This window comes from Eschscholzia californica, unplaced genomic scaffold, assembly GCF_041429995.1.
Source record: "Eschscholzia californica isolate CP2 unplaced genomic scaffold, dmEscCali1.0.p SCAF_6, whole genome shotgun sequence".
NCBI classification, from domain to species: domain Eukaryota; kingdom Viridiplantae; phylum Streptophyta; class Magnoliopsida; order Ranunculales; family Papaveraceae; genus Eschscholzia; species Eschscholzia californica.
This window is the reverse complement of record NW_028238483.1, coordinates 41,007,237-41,032,401: the sequence shown is the minus strand read 5'-3', so window position 1 is coordinate 41,032,401 and position 25,165 is coordinate 41,007,237. Positions and strand designations below refer to the sequence as shown.

The 25,165-nt window shown below is 34.7% G+C and overlaps 5 protein-coding genes across 5 annotated transcripts; all 5 read left to right on the top strand.

Annotated features, from left to right (window-relative positions):
• Positions 1-1,318: 1,318 nt before the first annotated feature.
• On the top strand, positions 1,319-5,338 carry LOC147534940 (transmembrane emp24 domain-containing protein p24delta3-like). The gene is made up of 4 exons (XM_086646162.1): positions 1,319-2,195; positions 3,793-4,005; positions 4,710-4,786; positions 4,891-5,338. The coding sequence occupies exons 1-4, from the start codon at positions 1,983-1,985 to the stop codon at positions 5,033-5,035; spliced, it is 648 nt and encodes a 215-aa protein (XP_086502288.1). The 5' UTR covers positions 1,319-1,982; the 3' UTR covers positions 5,036-5,338.
• Positions 5,339-10,771: 5,433 nt separating this feature from the next.
• On the top strand, positions 10,772-14,757 carry LOC147534939 (WAT1-related protein At4g08300-like). The gene is made up of 7 exons (XM_086649052.1): positions 10,772-11,223; positions 11,530-11,592; positions 12,271-12,387; positions 13,098-13,335; positions 13,571-13,729; positions 13,925-14,076; positions 14,269-14,757. The coding sequence occupies exons 1-7, from the start codon at positions 11,012-11,014 to the stop codon at positions 14,513-14,515; spliced, it is 1,188 nt and encodes a 395-aa protein (XP_086505178.1). The 5' UTR covers positions 10,772-11,011; the 3' UTR covers positions 14,516-14,757.
• A 1,312-nt stretch (positions 14,758-16,069) lies between these two features.
• MEE9 (maternal effect embryo arrest 9) lies at positions 16,070-16,958 on the top strand. Its single transcript, XM_086646161.1, has one exon. It carries the CDS (start codon positions 16,236-16,238, stop codon positions 16,686-16,688), a length of 453 nt encoding a protein of 150 aa, XP_086502287.1. The 5' UTR covers positions 16,070-16,235; the 3' UTR covers positions 16,689-16,958.
• A 2,214-nt stretch (positions 16,959-19,172) lies between these two features.
• Positions 19,173-22,054, top strand: LOC147534937 (ChaC-like family protein). Its single transcript, XM_086646160.1, has 8 exons — positions 19,173-19,556; positions 19,644-19,720; positions 20,018-20,071; positions 20,644-20,700; positions 20,785-20,825; positions 20,917-20,988; positions 21,477-21,556; positions 21,666-22,054. The coding sequence occupies exons 1-8, from the start codon at positions 19,448-19,450 to the stop codon at positions 21,743-21,745; spliced, it is 570 nt and encodes a 189-aa protein (XP_086502286.1). The 5' UTR covers positions 19,173-19,447; the 3' UTR covers positions 21,746-22,054.
• A 692-nt stretch (positions 22,055-22,746) lies between these two features.
• On the top strand, positions 22,747-24,864 carry LOC147534936 (uncharacterized). The gene is made up of 2 exons (XM_086646159.1): positions 22,747-22,877; positions 24,340-24,864. The coding sequence occupies exons 1-2, from the start codon at positions 22,828-22,830 to the stop codon at positions 24,578-24,580; spliced, it is 291 nt and encodes a 96-aa protein (XP_086502285.1). The 5' UTR covers positions 22,747-22,827; the 3' UTR covers positions 24,581-24,864.
• Positions 24,865-25,165: the final 301 nt, after the last annotated feature.

The window sequence follows — 25,165 nt, the reverse complement described above, 5'->3', positions numbered from 1 at the left end:
GTAAATGTTTTGATATCTTATTTTGCTCTTATACCGTCCTTAACTTGTGTGTTTTATAGTAGGAGTGATAATACAATCACTTAAAGCTTAGGTCTATTTGGGAGAAAAACTCGAATCAAAAGCTGACATTTTCTCACCATTTTGAAAAGAAATCCAAATAAAATTCACCTATCAATCTGGACCGTCAATTTATGCTTCTCTGCCAAATTAGTTTTGACTTTCGTTGCTAGATCACTTTTCTTTACCCTTTATTATAACTAGTAAACTCTTTAGTCTCTTAATTCAGAGTTCTATTAATTAGTACATTTCAGTTTGTACTTTGTAGTTTACAATTTGTTCGCGATATATAGTCTAGTTGTAACCCATGTCGATGAAAATGTCACTCAACCAAGTTATGATAATCTTGTGTTAAAGTTTTTTATTATCTAACTCAAAATCAATTAACAATGAGCGATAAAAACCAACTTATTATATTCTTAATTATAAGAGTACATTTTGTCCACGTGAGACTATTCTCATGTCTTGACATCCCATTTTGAGGGTGAAGTGTCTCCATTTATGACCCATACCCCATTTTCTAGCATCCCACTTCATTTCTACCCACATTCTCACATTCTGCATCCCACTCCAAATATTATCTATATATACTTCTCCCTATGTGAATATGAAAACTTGTATCCAAAGAGATCGTGAAAATGTGAAATATAGATCAAATGACAAAAATTTATGAATAAAATAAAGCAAGGAAACATGAAAAAATGAAAGATAGATGGGCCAATGTCATGAAAGGGTTTTGAGAGAAATTAAGGATGTTGGGGGTAAAGGGGCAATTCCATGTGAGAGTACTACAAAAAATAGCATCAGATTCTCTGTCTCTACTATTTCTTGTAACAATATCACACAAATATTATTGAAAAAAAACTCTATCTTTTGTTCTTTTTGAGTTTTTTTTGGTGGGTTTTATTGTTTTCATACATTTATTTATGCATATAAAATTAGAATAAATGAGAGAGAGAGAGAAGAAGATTCATGGAACTTAGACTGAAGGGCAAGGGATCACTTAATATTGAGTTTAGATTGGGATAAGGGTAGAGAAATTGAAAGTTCCCTGAAAGAACAATTTCATTATGGCCTTGTGGGAGGGGAGTAGTATCTACAACCTCCATATCCTTTTTTCTGATAGGTTGTTCAACATTTTAGCCCCAAAAAAAGGGAACATTATCTAACTAGTACTATTAATGGATTTTGTTGTTTATTACTACTAGTTTTTATCTTCTATTCTATATATACTTGGCCCAATCTCCTGCTTTTGGCACAGTAAAAATTTAGAAAAAGAGAATGGCTTATAAATTTAGTTTAAGAGCTGAGTGTGATTAAGTATGTGTGAGTGTAGTTAAAGAGTGTATGGACTTTGAGTCATAAGTGTTAAGTGCTCGTACTTTATCTTTCTTTCTCTCCACTACATCACTTATTCGTCTTCATTAAGAAGGTTGCCAACAGAAAGTCGTCCCGAACGACCAATATTATTGCTTCAAACAAACTTCTAAATGTCCCTGACCAGTTGATTTGAGCTTTAAATATAAATAAAAAAAAAATTGACAAATTTTGAATTTTAAGTAACATTGAACCTGAGGCCATCAACCTTATTATCCATAGGTCAAATTGATAAAGAAGTTAGCTTCATTGCTAGAGGAGCGCTGTTAAAAGAGAGGGTCTTTTAACAAAAACAAAAAAAAATAGGGGGGCCTATAAAACTGGAGGGAGGAACATTATTAGTTAGGCAAAGATTACTAGAATAAAAATTAGATCTTCAGGATCCAAGACGGTCAACAACACCACGAGCACAAGTTGAAAACGTAAGAGTTGACAAACTAGAGATCTGAGACAAGGTTGGTTTTCTAGACTAGACTAGAGAGAGAGAGAGAGAGAGAGAGAGAGAGAGAGAGAGAGAGATCAAAGACTGTGGGGGGGCTTTAGAAGGAATGGCGAAGGAGATAATCATAGGAAGAAGAACGGTGCTTCTATTCTTGAGTCTTATTCTTGTACTTCCGTTAGGAGGGCAATCAATTTGGTTAAACCTTCCGAATTCAGGAACCAAATGCGTCTCTGAAGAAATTCAAACAAACGTCGTTGTTGTCGCTGATTACATTGTCATCTCTGAAGAACGAGGTCACAGCCCTACTATTTCCACCAAGGTTTATTATTTCTATCTCTATTCATTACATTGTTATAATCCTTGATTTGTGTGTGTGTGTGTTTATATCCTGTTGAGTTCTAGACCTAATCTGTTAGCTAGGGTTTGATGATTTTGTTTGGAATTTTAATTTGGGGATTAATTTTTTAGGTTTTAGAGTAAATGGGTTGTTGAGGTTTTAGTATTAGAATTATTGGTATTGAAAGATTGGATTTTTATATGTTTTGGGCTCCTAAAGAAGCTATGTTCATCAAGTAGAAAAGGGGTTTTGCTTGTGGAGAGCTAATTTCACATATTTGAACCCCATTATTATTTAGAATTAGGTTAAATAGGTTTTTGATAACGGTACGAATATTGACACATTGATCTTCAAGGGAGAGAGAGAGATTTGGAGGTGTGGTGCCACGCCTTCGGAAGACGAGGAATAATGCGATTTTGTATTTGAAGAGGAAGTTATCATATAAGGTTTTCGTTTGTAGTTGAGGCTCTTTGGTGGCGGTATTATTGGTTTATCTCTTCTTCCATTGTTGGGCTCTTTTGACTTCCTTTTAGTCTGTTCTTTCTTTCAAGGCGTCTTGGGGCTATGATATCGTATTCTTACCGTCGACTCTTCTAAGTCTTTTTTAGTTTATACTTTCTCCGGAGACAGGTTTTGGGCCTTGTGTCTGTTGTATCGTATTTTCCCCCTTGTGAAATTTTGTTATCATTACTTAGTTTCAGTATGTCCATTCATCGTTTCAAAAGATAAGATAATGTTTAAACTCACTTCCTATAGTAGGATATGTACACTACTCATCATAGACAAATCATAGGGTTGTATAGTCTTTTAACTGAACCCCTTTTATTTCAAGTGCAAACGAAGCATCAATTTGCATAAATCTCAATAACATTTGCCTTGGGAAAGCACTACGTGATCGAATTACTATGTGACACAGTTAATGTTTCTGCCTTTAAGGTTTTGCAATATTTGAATTTTTATCAAGGAGTATTTTCTCATCTTATGGGAAATAAATATTTGCCGCTGCAGGCGCTGCTATAAAGATTGCGATAACTGTTAAGCCAATAAGACAAAGTTTGTGGTTGTCAATCCATTTTCTTCGATGTTTCCATTGATTTTGTTAAACCCGGTGTTTTAAATCTTAAAAAACTGAGTATATAATGTGGACATTCCTTTTTAAAAAATCTTTGTCGTATTAGACTCTCCAATACTTCTTTACTCGCATGAAAACTTGGATACTCCAATTACTTCATGAAATTACTACCTCAAAAAAAAAAATGGTTCCCTTAAGTTACATGTTAAACACTGGTTTTCTTAATATTTATTTAAATTCTAATTCAGGGTAGAAAGTAGTTGCACATATGATTCATTTAGGACACAGATGTCTTGGTTGTGATTCGAGGGAATGGAATGCCTTTGCAAAGTACGAACACCCTCAAATATCAGTCCTTGTGGTATTTAGGAAAACCATCGACTCATCAACATCAAATTTTGTGTACAAAATCAGTTCCTTGAATAGTGTACTTGGAATTTAAGAACCTGTAATGATCTCATTGAGTCTTCTTGGTAGTCAATTAAGCTAATTTTTTTTCTTTTATAGGTTACATCTCCTTACGGTAACACTCTTCATAGTAAAGACAATGTGACCTATGGTCAGTTTGCATTTACAACAAGTGAGGCAGGTAACTATCTAGCATGCTTCTGGGTGAATGAGCATAGCCAAGGAGTCGGAGTAGCAAGCGTCAATCTTGACTGGAAAATTGGTATTGCAGCAAAGGACTGGGATTCAGTTGCAAGAAAAGAAAAGATTGAGGTGAGTAGGTGACCCTTATAAAAGTTCAAATATTCTTTTCATATACCATAAACTAGTACTCTCTTTCATCATCTTTTACTTATTTTAGTCCTGGAAAAAACCTAATTGGTTATAGTTAGGCACCCATTTTCATTGGGTTCTCAATCTGTAAAACACTAGATGTCTATACAGCTTGGGATTTGAAACTGAAGTTTTCTGTAGCCAGACCTTCCGGACTTCGGGACGTAGCATAACACCATATCTTATATATTGTCTATGCCTTTTGGGTGGATATGGCGCCTAGTAAGACAGGGAAATAGAGAACCTGTGGTATGGTCCAGGGCAAGCCGCAAGCCCATGCCAAGGAAAAACTTTGTATAATGTGAAACTACTAGTCGGCTAAGGTGGTGTCCAAATCAAGGACTATATGGCTGATATTGGGACAGGTGTCATCAGCCTGCAATCTTAGCGTTCTTACTCTCCAACTTGAATTGATGTATGGGATTAGAGAATGAGAGAGACTACCCATCTAGGTTCAGGGTTGGGAACTTTGGCACGTTTAGAACAGGGGACACGGGTTAGCATTGAACAGTCTTGGAGTGCCTTGCACTATATACCATTATCAGCATGCGGTCTATATACTTAAATTGCATGTATTACGTATGCGTACAAACTTTCACACATCATCTCCAATTTAAAAGCTGAATCATTTCTATTGTTTGTAGGGTGTTGAACTTGAACTAAGAAAGCTCGAGGGAGCAGTGGAGGCCATCCATGATAATTTACTCTATTTGAGAACCAGGTAAGGCTTTTGTGCTCATATTTGATAAATTTGAGTTATCTTTGATATACATAGTAGTATTATAACCTCTGGTTTGTTTACAAATAATTTTGTCGATAAAACAGGGAAGCAGAGATGAGAGAAGTGAGCGAAACGACCAACGCAAGAGTAGCGTGGTTTAGCATCATGTCATTGGCTGTCTGTATTGGTGTATCGGCATTGCAGCTGTGGCATTTGAAGCATTTCTTCCAAAAGAAAAAGCTTATCTAGGTTCTTTCTTTAGTTCTCAATTTTATAACCTTTTTTCACTTCTAGATTTTCTCATACTTCTTTCCTTCTAAACTCGCAAAAAGAAAAGCTAACTTTCATAACTGCATTTGAACCTGTTAGTAAAAACTTACAAGTTCATTTAGTTTGTTTACTAAGAACATATTTATACATCTTGTTCAAGAAAAAAAAAAGTTTGGTTCACATGAAAAATCAAACTTTGAGACAATAACCACATGTTAGCAAAAAATCAAATATATATGTAATAAGGACATAATTATTGTTGGAAGGACAACATTTTGCTTACTTTATCAATCCCCTCATAACTAATTTGTTTTGAATTGGATTCCAATAGACCTAAAAATTCTTGATCTTGGTGGAGGGTGTTAGTGGTGGGTGGTAGGATCTAGTGGTGGTTGGTTTGTTTTTGATGGTGGATGGATTTGATTTATTTGTTCTTCCATTATAAACTATGGGTAAGAGGTAAATCTCTTGGCTAATCCACATTTTTCTTTTTCACTCTACTCTTTAGTATGGAGATATTTTTTTCATTCTCCAAAAAAGAATTTTTTTTTTGTTGAACATTAAAAAGGATTATTAGATCATATTATTGGGGATCTAGTTATTTCTTGTCTTTCTTTCATTTGTGAGTCATGCAACCATTACATGCAAATATTCTATCAAAAGTTTTTGCTTCAAACTGTTTCAGTTCTCATCAGAAAACTATTTAAAATAATAGTTGATATGCCACTTCATCTTAGTGGTACATGAGCAAGAGAGAGAAAGAAAAGAGAGATTAGAGTAGTAGATAAGGAATGCATGAAGTATAGAGATTTTTTCATTCTTTTTAAAGAAGTATTTGACCAGTTCAACAAAAAAAAAAAGTATTTGATCATAAAGTATCAAGATGTGTTTTATAAAATACTAATTCACCATTTTTTTTATAAACACTAATAAAAATGATAAGTCTAAGTATAAAAGTAAATTTTGTACACCATTTATACCCTTACTAGGGTATAGCCCGTGCCCGTAGGGCACAGAGTTTTCTATAAGTATTTTACGTTAAATCATCGACATATGTTTTGGTCATTAAGAAATTTTCAAGTGGTCAACAGTTGGTAGCCCAAGTGGTTCCAAGGTGTTGACATAAACTCCAGAAAGCCCTGGAGGTCCCATGTTCGAATCCCAGAGAAGGTGGAATCTTTGGTTATTTGAATTGAGAGGGTGTAAATAATGTTGTTGGGCTTTAGGCCATGTCTTGTTGGGCTATAGGCCCGGTTCTATTAGTGTTTGAGTGGGCGGTTATCGAGCTTATCACATCTATGATGTATCAAGTGCCGAATGTAACGACATACGTAAATCGTAGTCGACTTTCAAAAAAAAAAAAAAAAAAAAAATTTCAAGTGGATAAAACAAAAATGATAATTGTAATAACGTGAAATTTAAAGAAAGAAGACAAAAGAAAGGTGAAAATTTAAAAAGAGAGGAAATAGGGAGAGAGAGAGATAGTGTGAGATTTTATAGGAAGTGGGTAGTTTATTTTGATTTTATGTCTTTATCTTTTAAAATGAAGGGTCGTGATTTACAAAAGAAAATTGTACGACCGAGATTTATAAACCAAAGTTCTGTCATGGCACCAAAACGTATGTCATCTGTTATATAGATTATACATGGCCAGCGCTTTGGGGAAAGCTAAATAGTTTCCGGGGTGTGAAGACTTGGTCAAAAATTGGTCAATTTTGTTTGACAATTTTATTTTGTAAATTGTTAGGGGAAAATAAAAAATCTCCACCTCACCTCTCTCTCTCTCCACCTCACCTTATCATCTTCACCGGCGAAGGTCGCCGGCCGGTCAATTTTAAAAATTAAAAAAAAAATCTCTCTCCTCTCTCTCTCTCTAAAAAGAATTTTTTTTTTTTTTTTTACTTTAAGACCTAGATCTGGTATGTTCAGACCAGATCTAGGTTCGTTCTGTTCGTGAGGAACAGATCTGTTCCTCACGAACAGACCAGTTCTGTTCTGTTCTTCAAGAACAGACCTAGATCTGGTCGTTCTTCACGAACAGACCTAGATCTAGTCGTTCTTCACGAACAGACCAGTTCTGTTCTGTTCTTCAAGAACATACCAGATCTAGGTCTTGAAATAAAAAAAAAAAAGAATTTTTTTTTTTAGAGAGAGAGAGAGGAGAGAGAATTTTTTTTTTTTTTTAATGTTTGAAGGTAGCCGGCCGGCGACCTTCGTCGGTGAAGATGATGAGATGGAGGAGAGAGGTGAGGTGGAGAGTTTTTTATTTTTATTTTGAACCATATTCCCCATAAAATATGTTTCCCCAGAAACTTTTCAAAATTTTGCATATTCCCTTTAAAATTTCACACCCCGGAAACTATTTAGCTTTCCCCAAAGCGCTGGCCATTATACATTTATACCCCATTTGGCGGGCTTTCTCAAAAAAGCTTAAAAAAAATACATATATATATAAATTAGACAAAGACAAATGTTTGAAACTTTCTTCTAAATAAATTGGGATTTTTTTTTGGTGAAAGAATAAATTGGGATTTCAAATAGGATTTAAATCTCACTCTAAGAAAAATTTAATACAATATTAAAGAATATACTACTATTTTTTATGCAATTTAAGCATCATAAGGCATGGGGTTCCTCCCTTGTGTTCTTTTTTGCCTTATGCAGTATGCATGAAAATATTCTACCAATAGTTTTTGTTTCGAACTATATAAGTTCCAACCCCCAACTATTTCAAATAATAGTTGATATATGGCACTTCATCTTTAGTGGTAGATGAACAGGAGAGAGAGAGAGAAATATATTATTCCTTATAGTAAAAAAAAGAAGGAATGAAGTACTATTTGAAGTGTATATTATGGACCCACTAACTACACCATTGATGATCAATACTATATCTTTTTAGTTCGATTTGAGCTGAAACAATAATTGTAGCTTTCTTATCCAATTCCACAAGATGGCCATATATGCCTCTAATATGGGCAATGGTTTCATCACTAGAAAATGATAAACAAATAAGTTTCGACATATCATTCTATCAAATTATGATTTGGTAAAAGAAACACTCTCAACAGAGCAAAAATCAACTCGTGATTTCCTCTTAATGATATTCTATCAATTCCTATCTTTTGTGGTTGGTTCATATCTAATTTTGAAGATAGTGAAAGGATACGGGGAAATTTGGGGGTCGGGCCTCTCCAACAAAAATCACTAGCTTTCCATCAGAAAGAAAAGATCACTAGCTACAACTATCTTTTTAGGTGTATAATGTAATACCTTCAATATTATACCTTTCACCCCTCTTCAATCCATATGTATAATTACATTTCTCCTTTTCTTTTGGAAAGGTAAAATTGTATTCCAATTGCTGAGGAGCAATGAAGTAAATTACAGGAGATCAAACTAGATTGGCAAAAAAATCTTGTTTTATATATGAAGGCATATGATGTGTAGTGTGTAGGTATTGCTTTTGGCTCCCAAAATACACACCAAGGCGCCTAGATTTTTGCTTGTGAAGGGGCACCAATAACACTAGTAAAAAGCGCCTATAAGACCACCCATATATTAGTACATATAGAAGGCGGGTCGATGTACGGAAAATGTCCTACCAAATGTACTTTCCATCTAAAAAAAGGAAGATGATAAACTATTGGGTAATTTTAAAAGTGCACACAAAGTGTTATTGAGGCCCCTTCTCTTAATAAATAGCTTAAAACTTACATAAACTACTTTATTTATACCCGAATTCAATATTTTTGGATTTGCACATCCATGGATTGTTTTATATATGAAGGCATGATGTGTAGTGTGTAGGTGTTGCTTTTGGCTCCCAATATACACAAGAAGGCACCTAGATTTTGCTTGTGAAGCGGCACTAATAACAATAGTAAACTACCTTATTTATATCCGAATTCAATATTTCTGAATTTACACATTCATGGGATAGAACCTAGAACCTCTGCATTGCAGAATATACACAGTGACCAACTAGGCTACCGGTGGTTGGCCTCTCTCTCATTTGTTTTGTCTAATTTGTAAGAGTAATGTTAGAAAATGTTAAAAGTCAAAATCTACCGAGACTTGAACGAAATCAACTCTTTTTATTTTCGACTCAATTCTTCCTCTCATTAGATGAATTACTTTGGTCAGGAATAAGTTTACTCTACTAGTCTTTTATATCGCAATTTATATTGTGTGTGTCGTCTAAATGAAAAAGTAACTTAGGCTTATTTTGGATCAATTCGATTAAGAGAATCCAATCCAGATTATAAAATAAAATAATTGGAACAAGTGTTGTTGATCATTTTGTGTGTTGATTGCTGGAATACACGTCGGATGCTTCTTTTAATTTTCAGCCACAACTATCCATAAAACAAATGTTTCTTTTTGTTCCCAAACAAACAAACTTTTCTTTCCTTTTCTTAATGGGTGTTTTTTCTGGTGGCTGCCTGGTTCTAGTCCTTTTGAATGGTACTACGGATTTGATACTCCGCCAATCAAAATCATGACACGTGTCATGTAATATTTGACCTATGACTTTGATGTCATGGCATATCAGCTAATTAGGTTTGGAAACACCACAATCAAATGGTTGATGCGGTAGTCCCAATCATGCTCGATCCTTACGATCAGATTATCAGTACAAGATACAAATAAGAAATTTCAGATAATATCCCTTTGGGCGATAGAATTGTCTAATTTATAGGTAAAATCCTCGAAAACCTATTGTTTCATCTATGAACGGTTAAATACTTTTTTTCTCTATGGAGAAACAACATAAACACTTACACTAAAAAGGACGAAAAATTATTCATCACCATTCGATGATAGTAATATGTGTGAGCTACCTAGTAGTAAAACAAGTAGGAATAGCACTAGAGCATCACCTAATATTTATCTACCTTGAATCCATTTGACTTAAAAATCCATGACAGATTATCTTGTGAACCAAGTGTCATGGTGATGATATTAGACAAGCCACTAGATTATCCTACATGTCTTATTTAGCATATGGTGTAACAAAGTTTGGTGTTTTAATAACGGAATTAATAGTATTAATGTTGTGAAACAAAAAAACCAGACAGACTTTGCACAAAAATAGTATGTAGCTTGCAGTTCAATTTCGTAATACAGTAGATCTGAATTATAGAAAACGTGAATCACCACAAACCATATAAGATTTATGTTCAGATTGTGCCCCGTATTATTTGAAGTTATTATAGGTTTGATTAATTCCATAATCAAAGAGAGACAATTAAGGTTGGAATCCAAAGATGAGCGCACCAAGAAACAAACCCTATGTTTGTAAACAGTGCCTTGTCTCATTATTTGCATATTAGCACCCTTAAAACACTAACCAAAACTACCACAACATCACTATCAAGTGAAAGCTACTCCAAATTAAATTTAATTGCATCATCAAAGAGCACTAAACCCTAATCTTATTAGGTGGTCAAATTGATTTACACTTTCATATCCCACTTAACAAAAAATATGATATGAAAAGAAACCCATCTCTCTCTCTCTCTTTCTTTCTCTCTCTCTCTCTCACACACACACACACACACACAACAGAAGACAAGAAGATTTGAATCTTCTTTTTCTAATTAGAGTCTATCATGAAAGTAAGATGATTCTTGTTGCTTGTGAAGTGGGTGGTGAATTGAAGTAAATGGATAAGGGAATCTAACTATGGGTGTTTGCTTGCTTAGACTATACCAAGTGCTTTGATGAAATGGGTTCTCTTTCTATACCAATAAATTTATCCATATATACATACTATCATATATTTTATTAATTTTGTTTTCTTCTTGAATTGAATTATTGCATGCTTTCCTTTTTGGTATAAATAAGAAACACCCACCTTACAATTTCATTTGTAGCTTACATTTATTCAAGAGTAAGAGTAGTACTATAGTAGAAAGAGAGATAGTTGTAGAGAGAGCTAGCTAGAGAAGGATGGGAGACCAAAAAACAGGTGAAGTTATGTATGTAGCTTTCAATAAGATCAAACCTTACTTAGCTATGATTGCATTGCAATTTGGTTATGCTGGTATGTATATTGTCACCATGCTTTGTTTGAAGCGTGGAATGAGTCATTACATACTCGTTGTTTATCGTCACGCCGTTGCTACTATTGTTGTGGCTCCTTTCGCTCTGTACTATGAGAGGTAACTTTTCAACACACTCTCCATCTCTCCACTCTGAAACACTAGTTCTGATACTATGTTAGAGTCAGTTCGGTCAAACCCTGATAAAAGACGAATTTGTAGAGAAAGATCGGATTGTCTAAGTAACTTCTACTTTACAAATCTAAATACTCAGATGACGTGGGATAATTCTACGGATTTGTAGTTATCAATAACATGCATAATTGATGGAGTAATTATTTTTCTTGCTATCATATGCATGGACACATAATTTATTACTTGTGATCTTGGTCAATCTAACTTTGTTGAATCTATTGCTTTGGGCAGGAAGATTAGACCAAAGATGACCTTGTCTACCTTCTTAAAGATATTGGCTCTGGCTTTTCTTGAGTATTGCTCCTAATCTCTATTACTCAAAATTTTGAAATATATATTCATTATTGAGATACTTGACAAAAAATGTTGTATATATTTCAATTTTCAGTTTCAATTATCTGAAAAATATATCTCATAGGTTAATAAATAAGCTAAATTCAAATATTAAAACCATAAAAATGATTCAAGTAAATGAAGATTGACAAGTAGTTCTACTTTTCACTTTTCATGTTTTATTTTTATCCTTTTGAATATTTAATCTTTATTTTTTCAATAATAAGATTATACATGTACGGATGTACCGGTATCTGTTAATAATTATTCTAAATATTGGAGAATAAATAGTATTAGTATATTACTAGAACTATAAAATAAAGTAGTGGAATATCCATAGGTGCCTTGATCGGTTGATGCACCTAAAAGGCCGTTATCAAACTACTATGACTATCGCTACCACCTCTACCACTATCGTCAATAACAACGAATACAAAGTTATATAAATACTGATCGAGTTTGGACCTCTAATGATCCTACTGGAATGAGATAATAAGAATTCCTATAGACTTATAGACGAGACATCCCCAAAGCATTTATATATATATAAACTATGACTTAATGAATTGGCATATACTTTCTTGATAAAAATTGAAAGAGATTTAGTTGCACTAATGGTTGTTTAATGATGAATTACAGGCCAGTGTTTGATCAAAACCTGTATTATGTGGGAATGAAGTATACATCAGCAACCTTTGCTTCTGCAATTGTTAATATTCTCCCAGCTATCACTTTCATCATGGCAATTTTGTTTAGGTAACTTTATTTACCGAAATTATATATATATATATATAGATGGCAATCCTGTCACATGAGAGAGCTATCTGCAAGCCTAACCCGTGGGCGACTTGCTTATAGCCCTCTTACGGGAGAGGGTTGTATGTACAGACGGGTCATTCCGTCAGTATACATAAGACTGACTGCCTTTTAACTATCACATCTCAGTGGAACCTAGTACCAATGATAGAGTATATGTGGACCAATATATGAATCCATAAAATTACAAATCAAACATGAAGCTTTGGTTAGAAGGGTGTTAATTTTTTTAATACACTAAAACAACAAATTTATAGTGGGAATAATTCTTACCTAGGTTCTCTCCCCTTTCCCAAACTTAATTGTCAACCTTTTGACAAAAGATATTTGATTTTGTTCATATAAAATATTCAAAAAGCTCATAAATATTTTATTTTTTTGGAAAAAGGTACATTTCATTATTAGAAAGAAGAGTTACAAAAGAAAAAATTTTGTGCAACCAAGATGGTTGCAATGAAAAATTCCCAAAGAAAAACAGAGGACAAGATAGCAATAAAAAACAGAGGACTAAGTGATGAACCTAACACTAAAAAGCTCATAATTTCTATAACTCTTTGGTATCTCAAAATTAATTCAACTGTGCTATATATTTCAAATCTCGATTTTATAATCGCATTTAACCCATGATTGTTCTTCTATCTTGGTATTAGGCTAGAGAAAGTGAAGATAAAGAACATACACAGCATAGCTAAGATTGTGGGAACCGTTATTACCTTGGGTGGAGCCATGCTGATGACATTGTATAAAGGTCCTATTATGAACTTATTTGGCTCAAGAATTGCTCAACACGAAAACACTTCTTCGGGTGACAACAATCACAATTGGATCGTGGGGACCCTAATGGTCATTAGTAGTTGCGTTGGCTGGTCCGGTTTCTTCATATTACAAGTAAGTATTCACACGTATGCTAAACGTACAAATAATTCATAAATGAGAGGTGAATGTGTACAAACGTCTGTCACTATCACATGAAAGGTGAGGTTGGCGGGTTGGGTGGAAAAGTCCGCTGGAACCAGACATACAAGCCCCTCATGGCTCATGTGAGACGTGCAAATATATATAAATGTAGTGCGGTATTGGTTCTATACTATTATTGAAGTTCTTGTGTAACTTGGTGGTGCAGTCTTTCACACTGAAGTCATACCCGGCAGAGCTGTCTCTAACTTCACTTATATGCTTTTTCGGAATGATTCAAGGAGGAGCAGTTGCCCTAGTAATGGAACATCACCCTAGTGCTTGGGCATTGGGTTTTGATTCAAGAGTCCTTGCTCCTGTTTATTCTGTAAGTTCAATTCTATTCTCCCATTAATTAAAATTATCAAAGATGTTACTTACATTCACATTTCGACTTGAAAATGTCTTTCCACGTGGTCAGGTAGTAATAAATGTTTTTTTTTTACTGGGGACTAGAGTTTGAATCTTACCGTTTTTTTGTCACAACATTTGATCTCTATTATATGTGTGTTTGGTTGTACAGGGAATAGTTTGCTCGGCGATAGCATACTATGTACAAGGAGTAGTGATAAGAGAAAGAGGACCCGTTTTTGTCACAGCCTTTAATCCTCTCTGTATGATCATTGTTGCTGTTTTGGGTTCTCTAATTTTGGCTGAACAAATTCATCTTGGAAGGTATGTACAATACCCCTACTCATTTTACACCCAAAATCATTAACTTTGGCCTAATCATTAGCCTAGTATCCAATCTCTAACCTAGCAAAACAGGCGAGGAAATACTAATCAGAGTATTTTCTAGTTTGTAGTTCATCTTTACAAAAAATTACACATCTAACCATGTTTATGTTACTATCGGTGTAATTACAGTGTAATCGGAGCCATAATCATCGTTATTGGCTTATATTCGGTTATATGGGGTAAAAGCAAGGATTATAAAGGTCCATCATCTTTAACAAATAGTGATGAGAAATTAGGAAATGGAGATGATCTTGAATTGCCAATTTCAACAACAAGAGGAAACAAGATGAAGACTATTTCAACATCAACTAACAACAACAATGAAATAGATAACAAGACTGAGATGATGGTGAACCCAATCAAAGCCACCAAATAAATCAGAGATCATAAAATCAATGTTCTATCTCCTCCCATTGCCTCTAAATCAAATGAAGTGGTTGCTATTTGTTATATTTGGTGTTGAGGGCATTTTAGTATTTCATTATGTATGTATATATTCTATATAGTACTAAGTATCTTTAAGAGCTCTTCATCAAAAAAAAAAAGTATCTTTAAGAGGAATACCCAAATGTTGTAACTACCTCATTTCCCATCTTAATGCCATTATGTGTTATGAAATGTTGTTCGACTATACTTAGTTATTTTTTCAAATTTCCAAAAAAAAAAAAACTCTTTAATGCTTGTTGTTATAAGTGCCAACCCAACCTGCGTAAACCTTTGAATACGAACTCATTTGACTTATTGTAAGCTACATATGGTTGTTCATGTAGCACTTCTCCGGAAATTCTAAACAAAGAGATGCATCGACTATTGAAGCTATTCAACATTACTTGTGGGATGAAAAATGATAGTCACCTTATAAGTGTGAGGGCTTCATCTCTTAAGCTAGTTTTTAGGGTAAGAGTCGGCAAGAAGGCCCAAGACCACCTTCGAATGGTACCATCGGGTTTTACCAGATAGCCATCCAGATCCAAGTGTGTGAAGTAAGAGGTTGTAGAAGGCCCAAGCCCACACTCCCCTAACCATGGTCAACAGATGTTGCCTCTGCAAGCAAGAAGAACAAAAAGAAATGAAAGAGGAAAGTTCTATAGGCGCCTCCATTTAGCAAGTTGTTTGGGAAACAGCAGATACCCTGGTAAAGTTGTGGTCGGTCCATTTGGAAGTAAAAGGACAAGGGAGGCCCACCAGCCTTTGGCCCACCATTATCAATCAATGGTGGGTGGTAAATTTGTCAAAAGAAAAGGTTCCTAGACAGTAGTCGTTTAAAGTCATCATCTCGAGGACCCCCCACTCATTCAGAATTCCAGCTGTTCGTTTGCCAGAACAAAAAAAAAAGAAAAATATGAAAGCTCTCATCTCTTTCTTGTTCCTCAAAGATTCTTCCACTATGCTATCCAAATTCACATTACAATTATACTCCACAAATTATTTAACTAATCTGCTATAGATTTTCACCTAATATGAGATGACAATTCTCAAAACTAGTTAAGAAAAAAAAAATCATGACAGGTCGTAAGCGAATTTTGTATACTTTTCTTATGAGATTGTTTTTAGTTTGTAAGGGACTACCCGACACTTAATCACATGTAACGTTTTTTTTTTTTTACTTTAAACAGATGTTTTTTGTTGGGTATACATATGACCTCTACATTTTTTTTACTTTTGAGTCTCCAAAAACGTGATGATTGTGCAATACTTTTTTCTTGAATATGACTAGTCTAAATCTGAATCGTTTGATTCAAATAGATCAAAATCAACTCAAATTTATTAGCAATTTAGGCATTGAAACGTCTCAAGCCAGATAAAACTAACATCCTAAAATTTGACTCGTGTCAAATCAGACATCTGATCAGATTTCAGGCTTGACGAAGAAAAACACTAAGTAAACGTAGGACTATTATATATTACCTGTGGAAATGGTATGCATACATTGGTCCACATAGGAGATTGGGGGTTGGGTATTATAAGTAACCCTCACACCAGCCTACCCAATCAGATCATCTAAACAAAAACCCTAGCTTTACATACAAGTTACAACACACTTTAACTTCTAAAAACACAACAACAAGAACCAAAGAAACACACTACAAAGAAAAATGGAAGCTCTCCTCTCTCAATTCTCCTTCTTATCAAACCAAGCTTTAGAAGATAAGAACTTTGATCCTTCAAAAATTGAAGATCTAATGAAACTCTATGAAATTGAAGCTTATAACTCATGGGCAGCCATGGAAACTCAACTTCAAAAAGAAGTTCAAGAAGCTGAAATCTCCATGAATGATGCCGAAAACTATCTTAACTCAGTGATGGAAGATGCCATGGATGAATTTCGACGTTTTGAAGAAGAATTAAATCGTACTTCTAAAGATGAACTTGATAGTCTTGTTCGTGTCGCCGACAATGCAAAGAAGATGGGTGATTCTATTGAAAATGCAGCTACTTTCGCTTCGAAAAAGTATATGGAAGCTGCTCTTGTTTCGGCTAAGGCATCGATGAGATCGGCTTGGAAGGGTCTTTCTTCTAACTCCCCTAAAAAGGTTCATCCTTCTTAATCAAGACTTAAACATTTCTCAACTAATCAATCAACAAGAGAGTGTCCCTACCTATATATATATAGATGATAGATCTATATAGAAATAATTCACTCTTGTTTGATACTTGATTTGTATGAAAAGTACTACATATTGGTGATGGTGGTGTTTGTTTAAATTCAGTTGTGGGTAAGTTAGATTAAGTACCAAAATTGGAGTAAAACCAGAACCATAAATCAGGGTTAAATTCAGGAATGAACTATATCCAAAAATTTATAATGTTATTGTTCATTACTATTTGTATTGAAGTTCATTAACAGATTCAACCATCATAAATTGTATTGACCTTGAATCATTCTTTTTGAAGAACGGTGAGCGGAACACTACGGCTGCCTCTTCTTCTCCATGTTCCAAGGAATCAACGTTTTACGTTGTAACAAACACAAACATGGGGTGTTTGTTTATCGATTTGTCTTGTCTTAACGAGACTCAGATGAGCTATGTCAAAAAATAATAAGTGCCCTTCGTAAAATAGGTTTTTTTTTTTGTAGTTCCAACCATTCAACAATGTGTTTAACTATAACACATTATAAGTACTTTCTACTTCGTATTGTCCCGATGAATTTATATCCGTTATAACTATCATACTATCGATTATATAATGTTAAATAACTATTTTACATCACTGATAAGAATTAGAATAATGTGACTTTTTGGTAGAATTATTCTTACCTATCAGATTAAAAAAGTATACATATCAATATGCCCTTAGTCCTTAGATAATGTTTATATTGGCCCAAAATCAAAAGGAACAAGTATAGAACCGTGTGGAGAGGCATTTCATAAACAGATCAATAGTTTGGCTTTGCTCGCATATTTCTACTAGTTTCACTCTCTTAGGTTGTATGTGTGGGTTCGTCTAAATTGCTCGCATATTTCTACTAGTTTCACTATCTTGGGTTGTATCAGTGGGTTCGTCTAAATTGCAACCGGTAATTTTAAGTCTGATGTTTTGAAATTAAGAAAAATTTCTAGAGTATAAAATTCGAGGGAATTTTTTTTGTTTACCCCACACTCCTTCCGTGCCGTTTCCTCTCTATCTTTCAATCTGCTAAATCTCTTTCTGATTTCCGTTTCTTTACTCTATGCTCAATTATTTCTATTTTTATCTTCACTGTTCCGATGGAGATAAGAAGTTCCTTTCCAGGAACCCCCTTAGTCTCGAGTGAAAGGGGAGGGTTTTGCCTGAGACTAGGGGTGAACATCGGTTGGATAATCGACTTTTTGAGTCTATCCATAGTCCGATGCAAAGGATTCTGTTATTGTAAATCTCAATCCGAACCAATCCGTTAAATAACCGAACCAAAGATGAAAATTTTGCCAAGAATAAATTATCTCACAAACCCTCAGACGAAGGGGTTCCGGCGAAGATAAAGAGAGAGTCAAACTTTTGTAGAGAGATATGAGAGAAACTGTGGTAGTGGTGGTGGTAGTAGTCAGAGGTGACGGAGACGAGGAAGAATTGGTGTCGGATATTTTTCACCAAAGATCTTTATACCACGAACTATCATCTTCTTTATACCACGAACTATCATCTTGTTTCTTCAAATATTGACCAAAAATTAACCGTGAAAACATTAGCAAATTTCTTAAATATTCGGTAACTAAGACAAACTAGACATGGTTACAACCTCATTTCTTGCTCGATTACATCGTCCATTTTTTAATATTATATGTTAGAGAACAAAATAATAGAGTACAGCTTTAGAATTGTTCACAACCAACTGAGCTATTAGTGAATATGGGAATTTGAATGGTGTAACCCAATAAACATTCGTGCATTTTCAACGACAACAAAAACTTTATGTAGTGCATTTAAAATTCCAAATACCTTTGGTGTAGTGGTATGACATCCCTCTTAAGCACGTGATGTCTTGGAATTGAATCTCGGTAGAAGCAGATCATCACCAAGATTTATCTCATGTAATTTAGGCACTAAATAAAAGTAGATGTATGTCGGACTTTAAACTCTTTATTGTCGAGTTTTAGGCCTCTTTAATCTTTGATTTACTTAGGAGGTTATCGTGTTTATCACATCTTAATGATGTAACGACTAACATAGATCATAGTCGATTTCTCAAAAAAAAAAACATTAGTGCATGTAAAGGCTATAGACGCCCATCAAAATTGCTGTAAGCGCCCCCGGACACTCATTTTTTTTTTCTTTTTAGAATTCGACTACGATCTACGCTAGTCGTTACAAGACATTGATGCATCATGGAGATGTAATAAGCACGATAACCGTCTAATTTAAACGGATAATGAAAGAGGCCTGAAGCTCGACAACAAAGAGGCCTAAAGCCCAACAAATTATTACATTATTTATAGCCTAAATTATATAGGATAAATCTTGATAGTAACTGCTTCCACCGAGACACGATCCCACGGTCTAATGGACTTGAGAGGGGTGTCCAACCGTTTGTTACACCAAAGAGCAGTTTTAGAATCTCCGGTGCAACAATATTACTACGGGCAGCAAAAACATCCTCTTCATTTCCCCCCAACATCTGTCGATCCGAGTTTGGTCTATTTTCCTCTCTCTCTCTCTCTCTCTCTAATCCAATAGAAACGAGAGAAAGATCTTAATAAGAGCCAGTGAGAGAGAGACTGTGGTCTGTGGGTGACTCTGCGAGTGAGTACTCTCCCTCTCTCTCTCTGGGGAACTTTCGATTTTTCATATCAAGCACTAAAAATTGAAACTTGGGAAAAGAATAGGAAAAATGGTGTTATGGGTATTTGGATATGGGTCTTTAATCTGGAAAGCTGGCTTTCATCATGATGATCGTCTCGTTGGTTTCATTAAAGATTATCGCCGTGTCTTCTACCAAGGTATATATATATATATATATATATCTCTTTCTCTCTCTCTACTTCCTGGGTGATTTAGTGTTTGGGTTTGGTCTATTCATCAAACAGGTAGTACAGATCATAGAGGAACACCAGAATACCCAGGAAGAACTGTAACACTAGAACCTCATAAAGGAGAAGTCTGTGTAAGTACTCCTTTCAATTACTTTTATCAACAAACTTCTTCTTTCTTATTTTATTTGGTGCTTCATAGTTGTATAATTTTGGTTCAAATGGATTTGACCTTGTTAATGGGTGGTTTCATATTGGAACCATTTTAACTTTTGGTTCTTGTTTGTTAACTCATATTGGTGCAATTTTTAATCTGTTTTGTCAAAAAGGCACAACAATCTGTACTTTGTCATTGAAGTGGTAATCTTTCATTAGATATGGCGAAGTATATAGTTTATACATATACTTTATCTATTGATTTTGAATGACAGTGGGGAGTTGCTTATAAAGTTACAGGAGAGGAGGATAAAAAGAAAGCATTATTGGTAAGGTTACTAGCTTTTAATCTTGAAATAGTTCGTCGCTTGTTTCATGTTCACTTTATATGTATACTACTTGACTATATCCTCCTCGCCCACGCTGATACTGTTGCGTCTTGCTTAAGCGGATTATAACTTCGAGTTTTCTTGTTCTTTAGCCGGGAAATGACAAACTATTTAGTCATGGTTTATTTTACATGTTGCCAATCTCAAGATGATTAATAGTTCATAAATTTTACTTTGAGAAGTTTATCACAATAATGGTATTGAAATTTGAACATGATTTGATGAACTTGTAAAAACCCAATATAACTAAAAGCGAATTTCTCAATGGATTGTGAGGCATCTTTATGGAGAGGGAAAAGAACTTTTTTTCCACTTTTTTGTCAGGGACCATTTCTTTCCATTGAGATTTTATTTTAGTTCACATTGAAGGATTCCCTAATCTCAACAAGCGAACATCTTTTTTGTAGTTTGAGTTAAGATACCGTTGTCATACAAGTTTCCTCAATCTTAGCCGATTTAATGGTTTCATTTTTCTGATAGTATTCCACCTTCTGTGATGGTCCATTTTGCAGCATTTAGAAGTGAGAGAGAAGCAATATGACGTGAAGACTTACGTCGACTTCTTTACTGTACGTATTCAAAGTTACTTATATATATTTAACATGATTTTACTACAGGTTTCTGTTCTTACCCAAATGCAAATTATGTTTCAGGAACCAACATCTACAACTCCAACCATCAATGGAGTAATGTTGTAAGTAGAACAAATGACGAATCAATCTATAACATTCTCATATGTGTTTGCGATGTACAATGATGCTGATTTTGGGTGCCTTCTCATATAGATATATAGCATCTCCTGATAAGAAGGCGAATGTGAACTATTTGGGTCCTGCATCACTTGAAGAAATGGCCAAGTATGTATATCGTCTACTCCATGCTCTTTATTATACCATTTTTTACGGAGAACTAATATTTCCGCCGGAGTTAATACTTCTTATGCCCAACTTTTCCGCACTCCGCCGTTCATAAAAATCAATAACTAACATGAGCACTTATAGTATGGGTCTTGGTATCTTATATTGATACAATGTGTCGAAGTACACCGAAGATGCAGACGAAATCTCACAAGATACCTAGTGGATGACTAAGAGTATCTGACACAAGTATCCTTGTCTGAAACTTAAGGTTTTATCGTTCCATCTCATATGGATTCTGAATCAATTTAGCACTTAGAATGATCTGAATTTTCATTAGGATAATCTTTGTAAACACTTATCAGAACATAGTCACCGGTATAAACGTAGTTTATCTTCAACTAGGGTTGAAATATCAAGCTACTTTTGTGAAGAAACATCCTAGTCATTGCACCTAAATACCTAATGCAATTTTTCTGCTTGTGCAGCCAAATTGTGACCGCAGAAGGTCCCTCAGGACCTAACAGAGACTACTTGTTTCATCTCGAAAAAGCTCTTCTTCAAATGGGTACGAACTTTTTTTTTCTATTTGGAGGATTCGTGAACTTAAACGTAAAGAAGATCGACCCTTTTTCTTCTGTGCTCTTGATCAAAATCTTATTTGGTTAACAATGTAGGTTGTGAAGACAAGCATGTTATAGACCTCGCAAATGCAGTTAGGCGAATTATTTCAGAGAAAGAGCCAACAACTTTATGATTCTTTGATCGCTTGGAAAAGATTCACTTGACAAGATATCGGTTATATGATTTATTTAACCAAGATGAAGAGACGGTTGATATATTTAAGCTCCACAAAGATGAAAACATGAAATACAAGGTTTTTAGCATCGATTAACATTAGTTGGCTACTTTCATGTTTTCCAATCTTCATAGTTTGGTACCTTTAACATACAATTATGTACTCGAATTATACCTCAACTTTGCTTCGAATCAACCTCAAGACTTCAATCTTGTGGCCTTATTATAAGAAAAGTGTAATAAAGTCTATAAGATTGTTTTCAGGTCATTTTGAAGTAACAGTTGTATATTCTATATTTTGTTTGGTAGAGAAGTGGTTGGAAGTTTCAAACTCTTTGGTACTTTCCGAGATGTCAAGAGATCGAAGCTATCTAAAAGCATTCAGTTCTAACGTATTGACGAGGGCTTGTTCTCAACTCATAGGTATGGCATTGGGGAACCATGTTCGTCGGTAGGCCTTTCTTGGTGGAATTTATCTCCATTAGGAGTACGAAAGTACAAGGAACTTGATAACAAAATCAACATAACCATATCGCTTCCACCTCTACCGAGCTTTCATGAATGGATATTAGCTGAAAAAATATTGCAGAACAACTTCATTAAATGAGCTTCGTTATGAATCTTTTTCAAAACGATGATTTCATTAGTTATAAAAACGTTTAACTAAAATAGGGAAAAAGTTTTCTATTTTAACTTGAAAAATAAGCTAATTTTCTTAGAAAATCCGACTCGTCTGGATCGGAACCCCTTGACTCGAACGAACCCAAAGTCAATCCAGATCTGTCACTCAAACTAGTCGTCTGGATTGGAACCCCTTGACTCGAATGAACCCAAAGTCAATCCAGATCTGTCACTCAAACTAGTCGAACAATTCAGACCTCAAGTCAGATCTAACTTAGAAAAACAAATACCACCTAATTTGGGTATGGAATGGGAAATTGTGGCTTCCTTTTCACAAGGGCATCTTTCGCAACACTTCTCCTAAACCCTCAACAGTCAAGACTCAAGAGAGAGAAAATTTAGAGAGAGAGAGAGAGAAAGATGGGAGGTGAACAAGAGGTTAAACATCTCGAAGATTGCTCTGTCTCCAAGTGAGTTTCCTCTCAATCTCTATTTCATTTGCCCTAAATAGATTCAAATTTCTGTTTTCCTTGTTCTCCCAGTAAGAGATTTACTTTAAATAAGCTTTCTTTATTATTTTCTTCAATGGATTACTCTGAGATTCATCCAATTAGGGTTTTAATTGAATTAACTCTAATTATAATTGACTGAACTGATTTTCTAGTGTATCCAATGCCATTGGGCAGTACATGAATAAACTGTAAGGAAATTTGATCCCTTTTTAGGTAATAATAATGTGTTTGTAAATGATTTCGATTTTAGACTGAAAGAGGATAGAGAAGAAATAAAACATTTACAAGTGTGAAGGAAAATGATGTGCTTAAGAGTATCGAATTGTTGATATTCCTCCTCCCCAGTGGTTAATTTATTGCAATGAGAGTGGTTCAAGGGCTAGTAGATTTATACGACCTGTCGAAACGTGAAGATATATTCTCCTGCGACGCTAGTGAAGCTAATTGTCTTAGATTCTTAGTTCCCTTCAATTAAATCTATAAGAACAAACACAACCCTCCTTCTTAGAAGTTAGAACCCATTTTGGCAGACCTTGGGCCAGGAAAAGGAAAGTGTCCCAGTGGTCAAAAGCGGAGGATTGCAAAAATACGTTGAGATGCTAGTAAGAAAGAGATGTAAACTTTCTTGGTTAGAATCATGGATGATTTGCAATATATCAGAGACAATAGGTATCACCTGCTACTAACTTTACTAAGGAATATGTTGTATAATGGAGTTAGGAGCTACCCTACCTATCACGAGTTACTCCTACGCCAACTAACTAGGTAACACATTCATGTCGTGTGTGTATGTGATTTTGTCCCATTAATATAACGCTGATGTCCACAAAATAGTCGTCCTAGATCCGTGTGGGAAAACAAATAGTTTAGTTAGGGCACTGTTTGTTATAGGTTGGAAGGGGTGACAGATAGATCAAGGTTTTTGAAAAAAAATTTGTGAGAGGGTCGATAAAGTTTTTCCGATTTCTTTGCTCCGATCAATGTTAAGTTTTGGACTTGGGTCTGGGTGACAAAAGTGACGGCAATATCAAAATTGCTGAAGCTTGGTGTGTCACAATTGTGAACCATGGAGATAAAGTTTTTTCTTCAACTCAGTGATCGGGAGAACAGATTTTCATGTCCTTGAAGTATAATATAAGGTTGCTGATTTTCTGATGAACTTTTTTTTAGGCTAATTGTTTCAAATTTTCCACTATTGAAATTTTGAAACGAGGTTTATTTGGATCATAAGGTGGAGAGGGTGGTTCTTTTCATTTACTTCACCAATTTGCAAGTATTCATAATTTTGGGCAATTGAGTTTCGGGCTTAATTATTATATATACCTAGAGAACTTTGTGATTTTCTTAGAAATCGTATTTGTTTCAAAATTGAAATTGAATAAACATTAAAAGGTCTTCATCTTTTATTAAATTTTTGCAGTGCTTTGGGTACATGGGTATTTTCAGTAGCAGGAGCTTTGTTAGCAATACCAGTGGGGATAAAGAAGAAATCGTTGGCACCGTTGGTGTTCTTCGGGACAACCGGTACCATGCTCGATATCATCATGGGTATTACTGCTTGCGAAAGAGAACATGCCGAACACCAAATGAAGCTTCTAGAAGAACAAAAACTTGCAAATGAAGCTACTACTCTTGTCGAATCACCAGGAAGTGATTCATGATGATGGTGGCATCGATCTTCCCTATTCACTTCCAGGTACAACTGATCTTTTCAACTTTCACATTCGAGCCAAACGAATGGTACTTCAGAAAAGAATAAGCTCTCTGTCCAGTGTCCACCAGTTGCTTTCGTATTTAGGAAACGACTTTTTTTTACATTATGCTTTCGACCGAGTCTTCCTTTAGTTCGGGTTTTGATTTCGACAATGATCTTTGTTTAATGCATGAATTTTGTGTCTTCAAGAATTGGATTTGATCAATGATAATGTGATACTGTTCAAAATCATAATCTTCTTTTCTCTACTCTCAATTAAGACTTAATCACTCGAATCTATTATCCATAAAAGAGTAATAGTAAAAATAAAATTTTGAAAGTAAAGACTATACACCATAAATACTGTTTAAAAATAGTATTACATCAACTAATGTGAGATTGTCATATTTGATCAATAAATTATATACTTATTCATATTCTAATAGCAACCTGGGTTGCACGAAATATTATTAGTATTATAAATAAGTATCAAGTCAATCCAAAGATTTTCATTGTTAAAGACTTGATCAAAGTTATGGGTCTTAATAATTGA

Bases quoted from the DNA above. Each gene is read 5' to 3' on its own strand.
- LOC147534937 (XM_086646160.1), top strand. From the start codon at position 19,448: ATGGTGTTATGGGTATTTGGATATGGGTCTTTAATCTGGAAAGCTGGC. The intron at 19,721-20,017 runs GTAAGTACTCCT...TTTGAATGACAG, and splicing joins CTCATAAAGGAGAAGTCTGT to TGGGGAGTTGCTTATAAAGT. The intron at 20,826-20,916 runs GTAAGTAGAACA...CTTCTCATATAG, and splicing joins ACCATCAATGGAGTAATGTT to ATATATAGCATCTCCTGATA.
- LOC147534940 (XM_086646162.1), top strand. From the start codon at position 1,983: ATGGCGAAGGAGATAATCATAGGAAGAAGAACGGTGCTTCTATTCTTG. The intron at 2,196-3,792 runs GTTTATTATTTC...TTTCTTTTATAG, and splicing joins GCCCTACTATTTCCACCAAG to GTTACATCTCCTTACGGTAA. The intron at 4,006-4,709 runs GTGAGTAGGTGA...TATTGTTTGTAG, and splicing joins CAAGAAAAGAAAAGATTGAG to GGTGTTGAACTTGAACTAAG.
- LOC147534936 (XM_086646159.1), top strand. From the start codon at position 22,828: ATGGGAGGTGAACAAGAGGTTAAACATCTCGAAGATTGCTCTGTCTCC. The intron at 22,878-24,339 runs GTGAGTTTCCTC...AAATTTTTGCAG, and splicing joins GAAGATTGCTCTGTCTCCAA to TGCTTTGGGTACATGGGTAT.
- LOC147534939 (XM_086649052.1), top strand. From the start codon at position 11,012: ATGGGAGACCAAAAAACAGGTGAAGTTATGTATGTAGCTTTCAATAAG. The intron at 11,224-11,529 runs GTAACTTTTCAA...TGCTTTGGGCAG, and splicing joins TTCGCTCTGTACTATGAGAG to GAAGATTAGACCAAAGATGA. The intron at 13,336-13,570 runs GTAAGTATTCAC...TTGGTGGTGCAG, and splicing joins CCGGTTTCTTCATATTACAA to TCTTTCACACTGAAGTCATA.
- MEE9 (XM_086646161.1), top strand. From the start codon at position 16,236: ATGGAAGCTCTCCTCTCTCAATTCTCCTTCTTATCAAACCAAGCTTTA.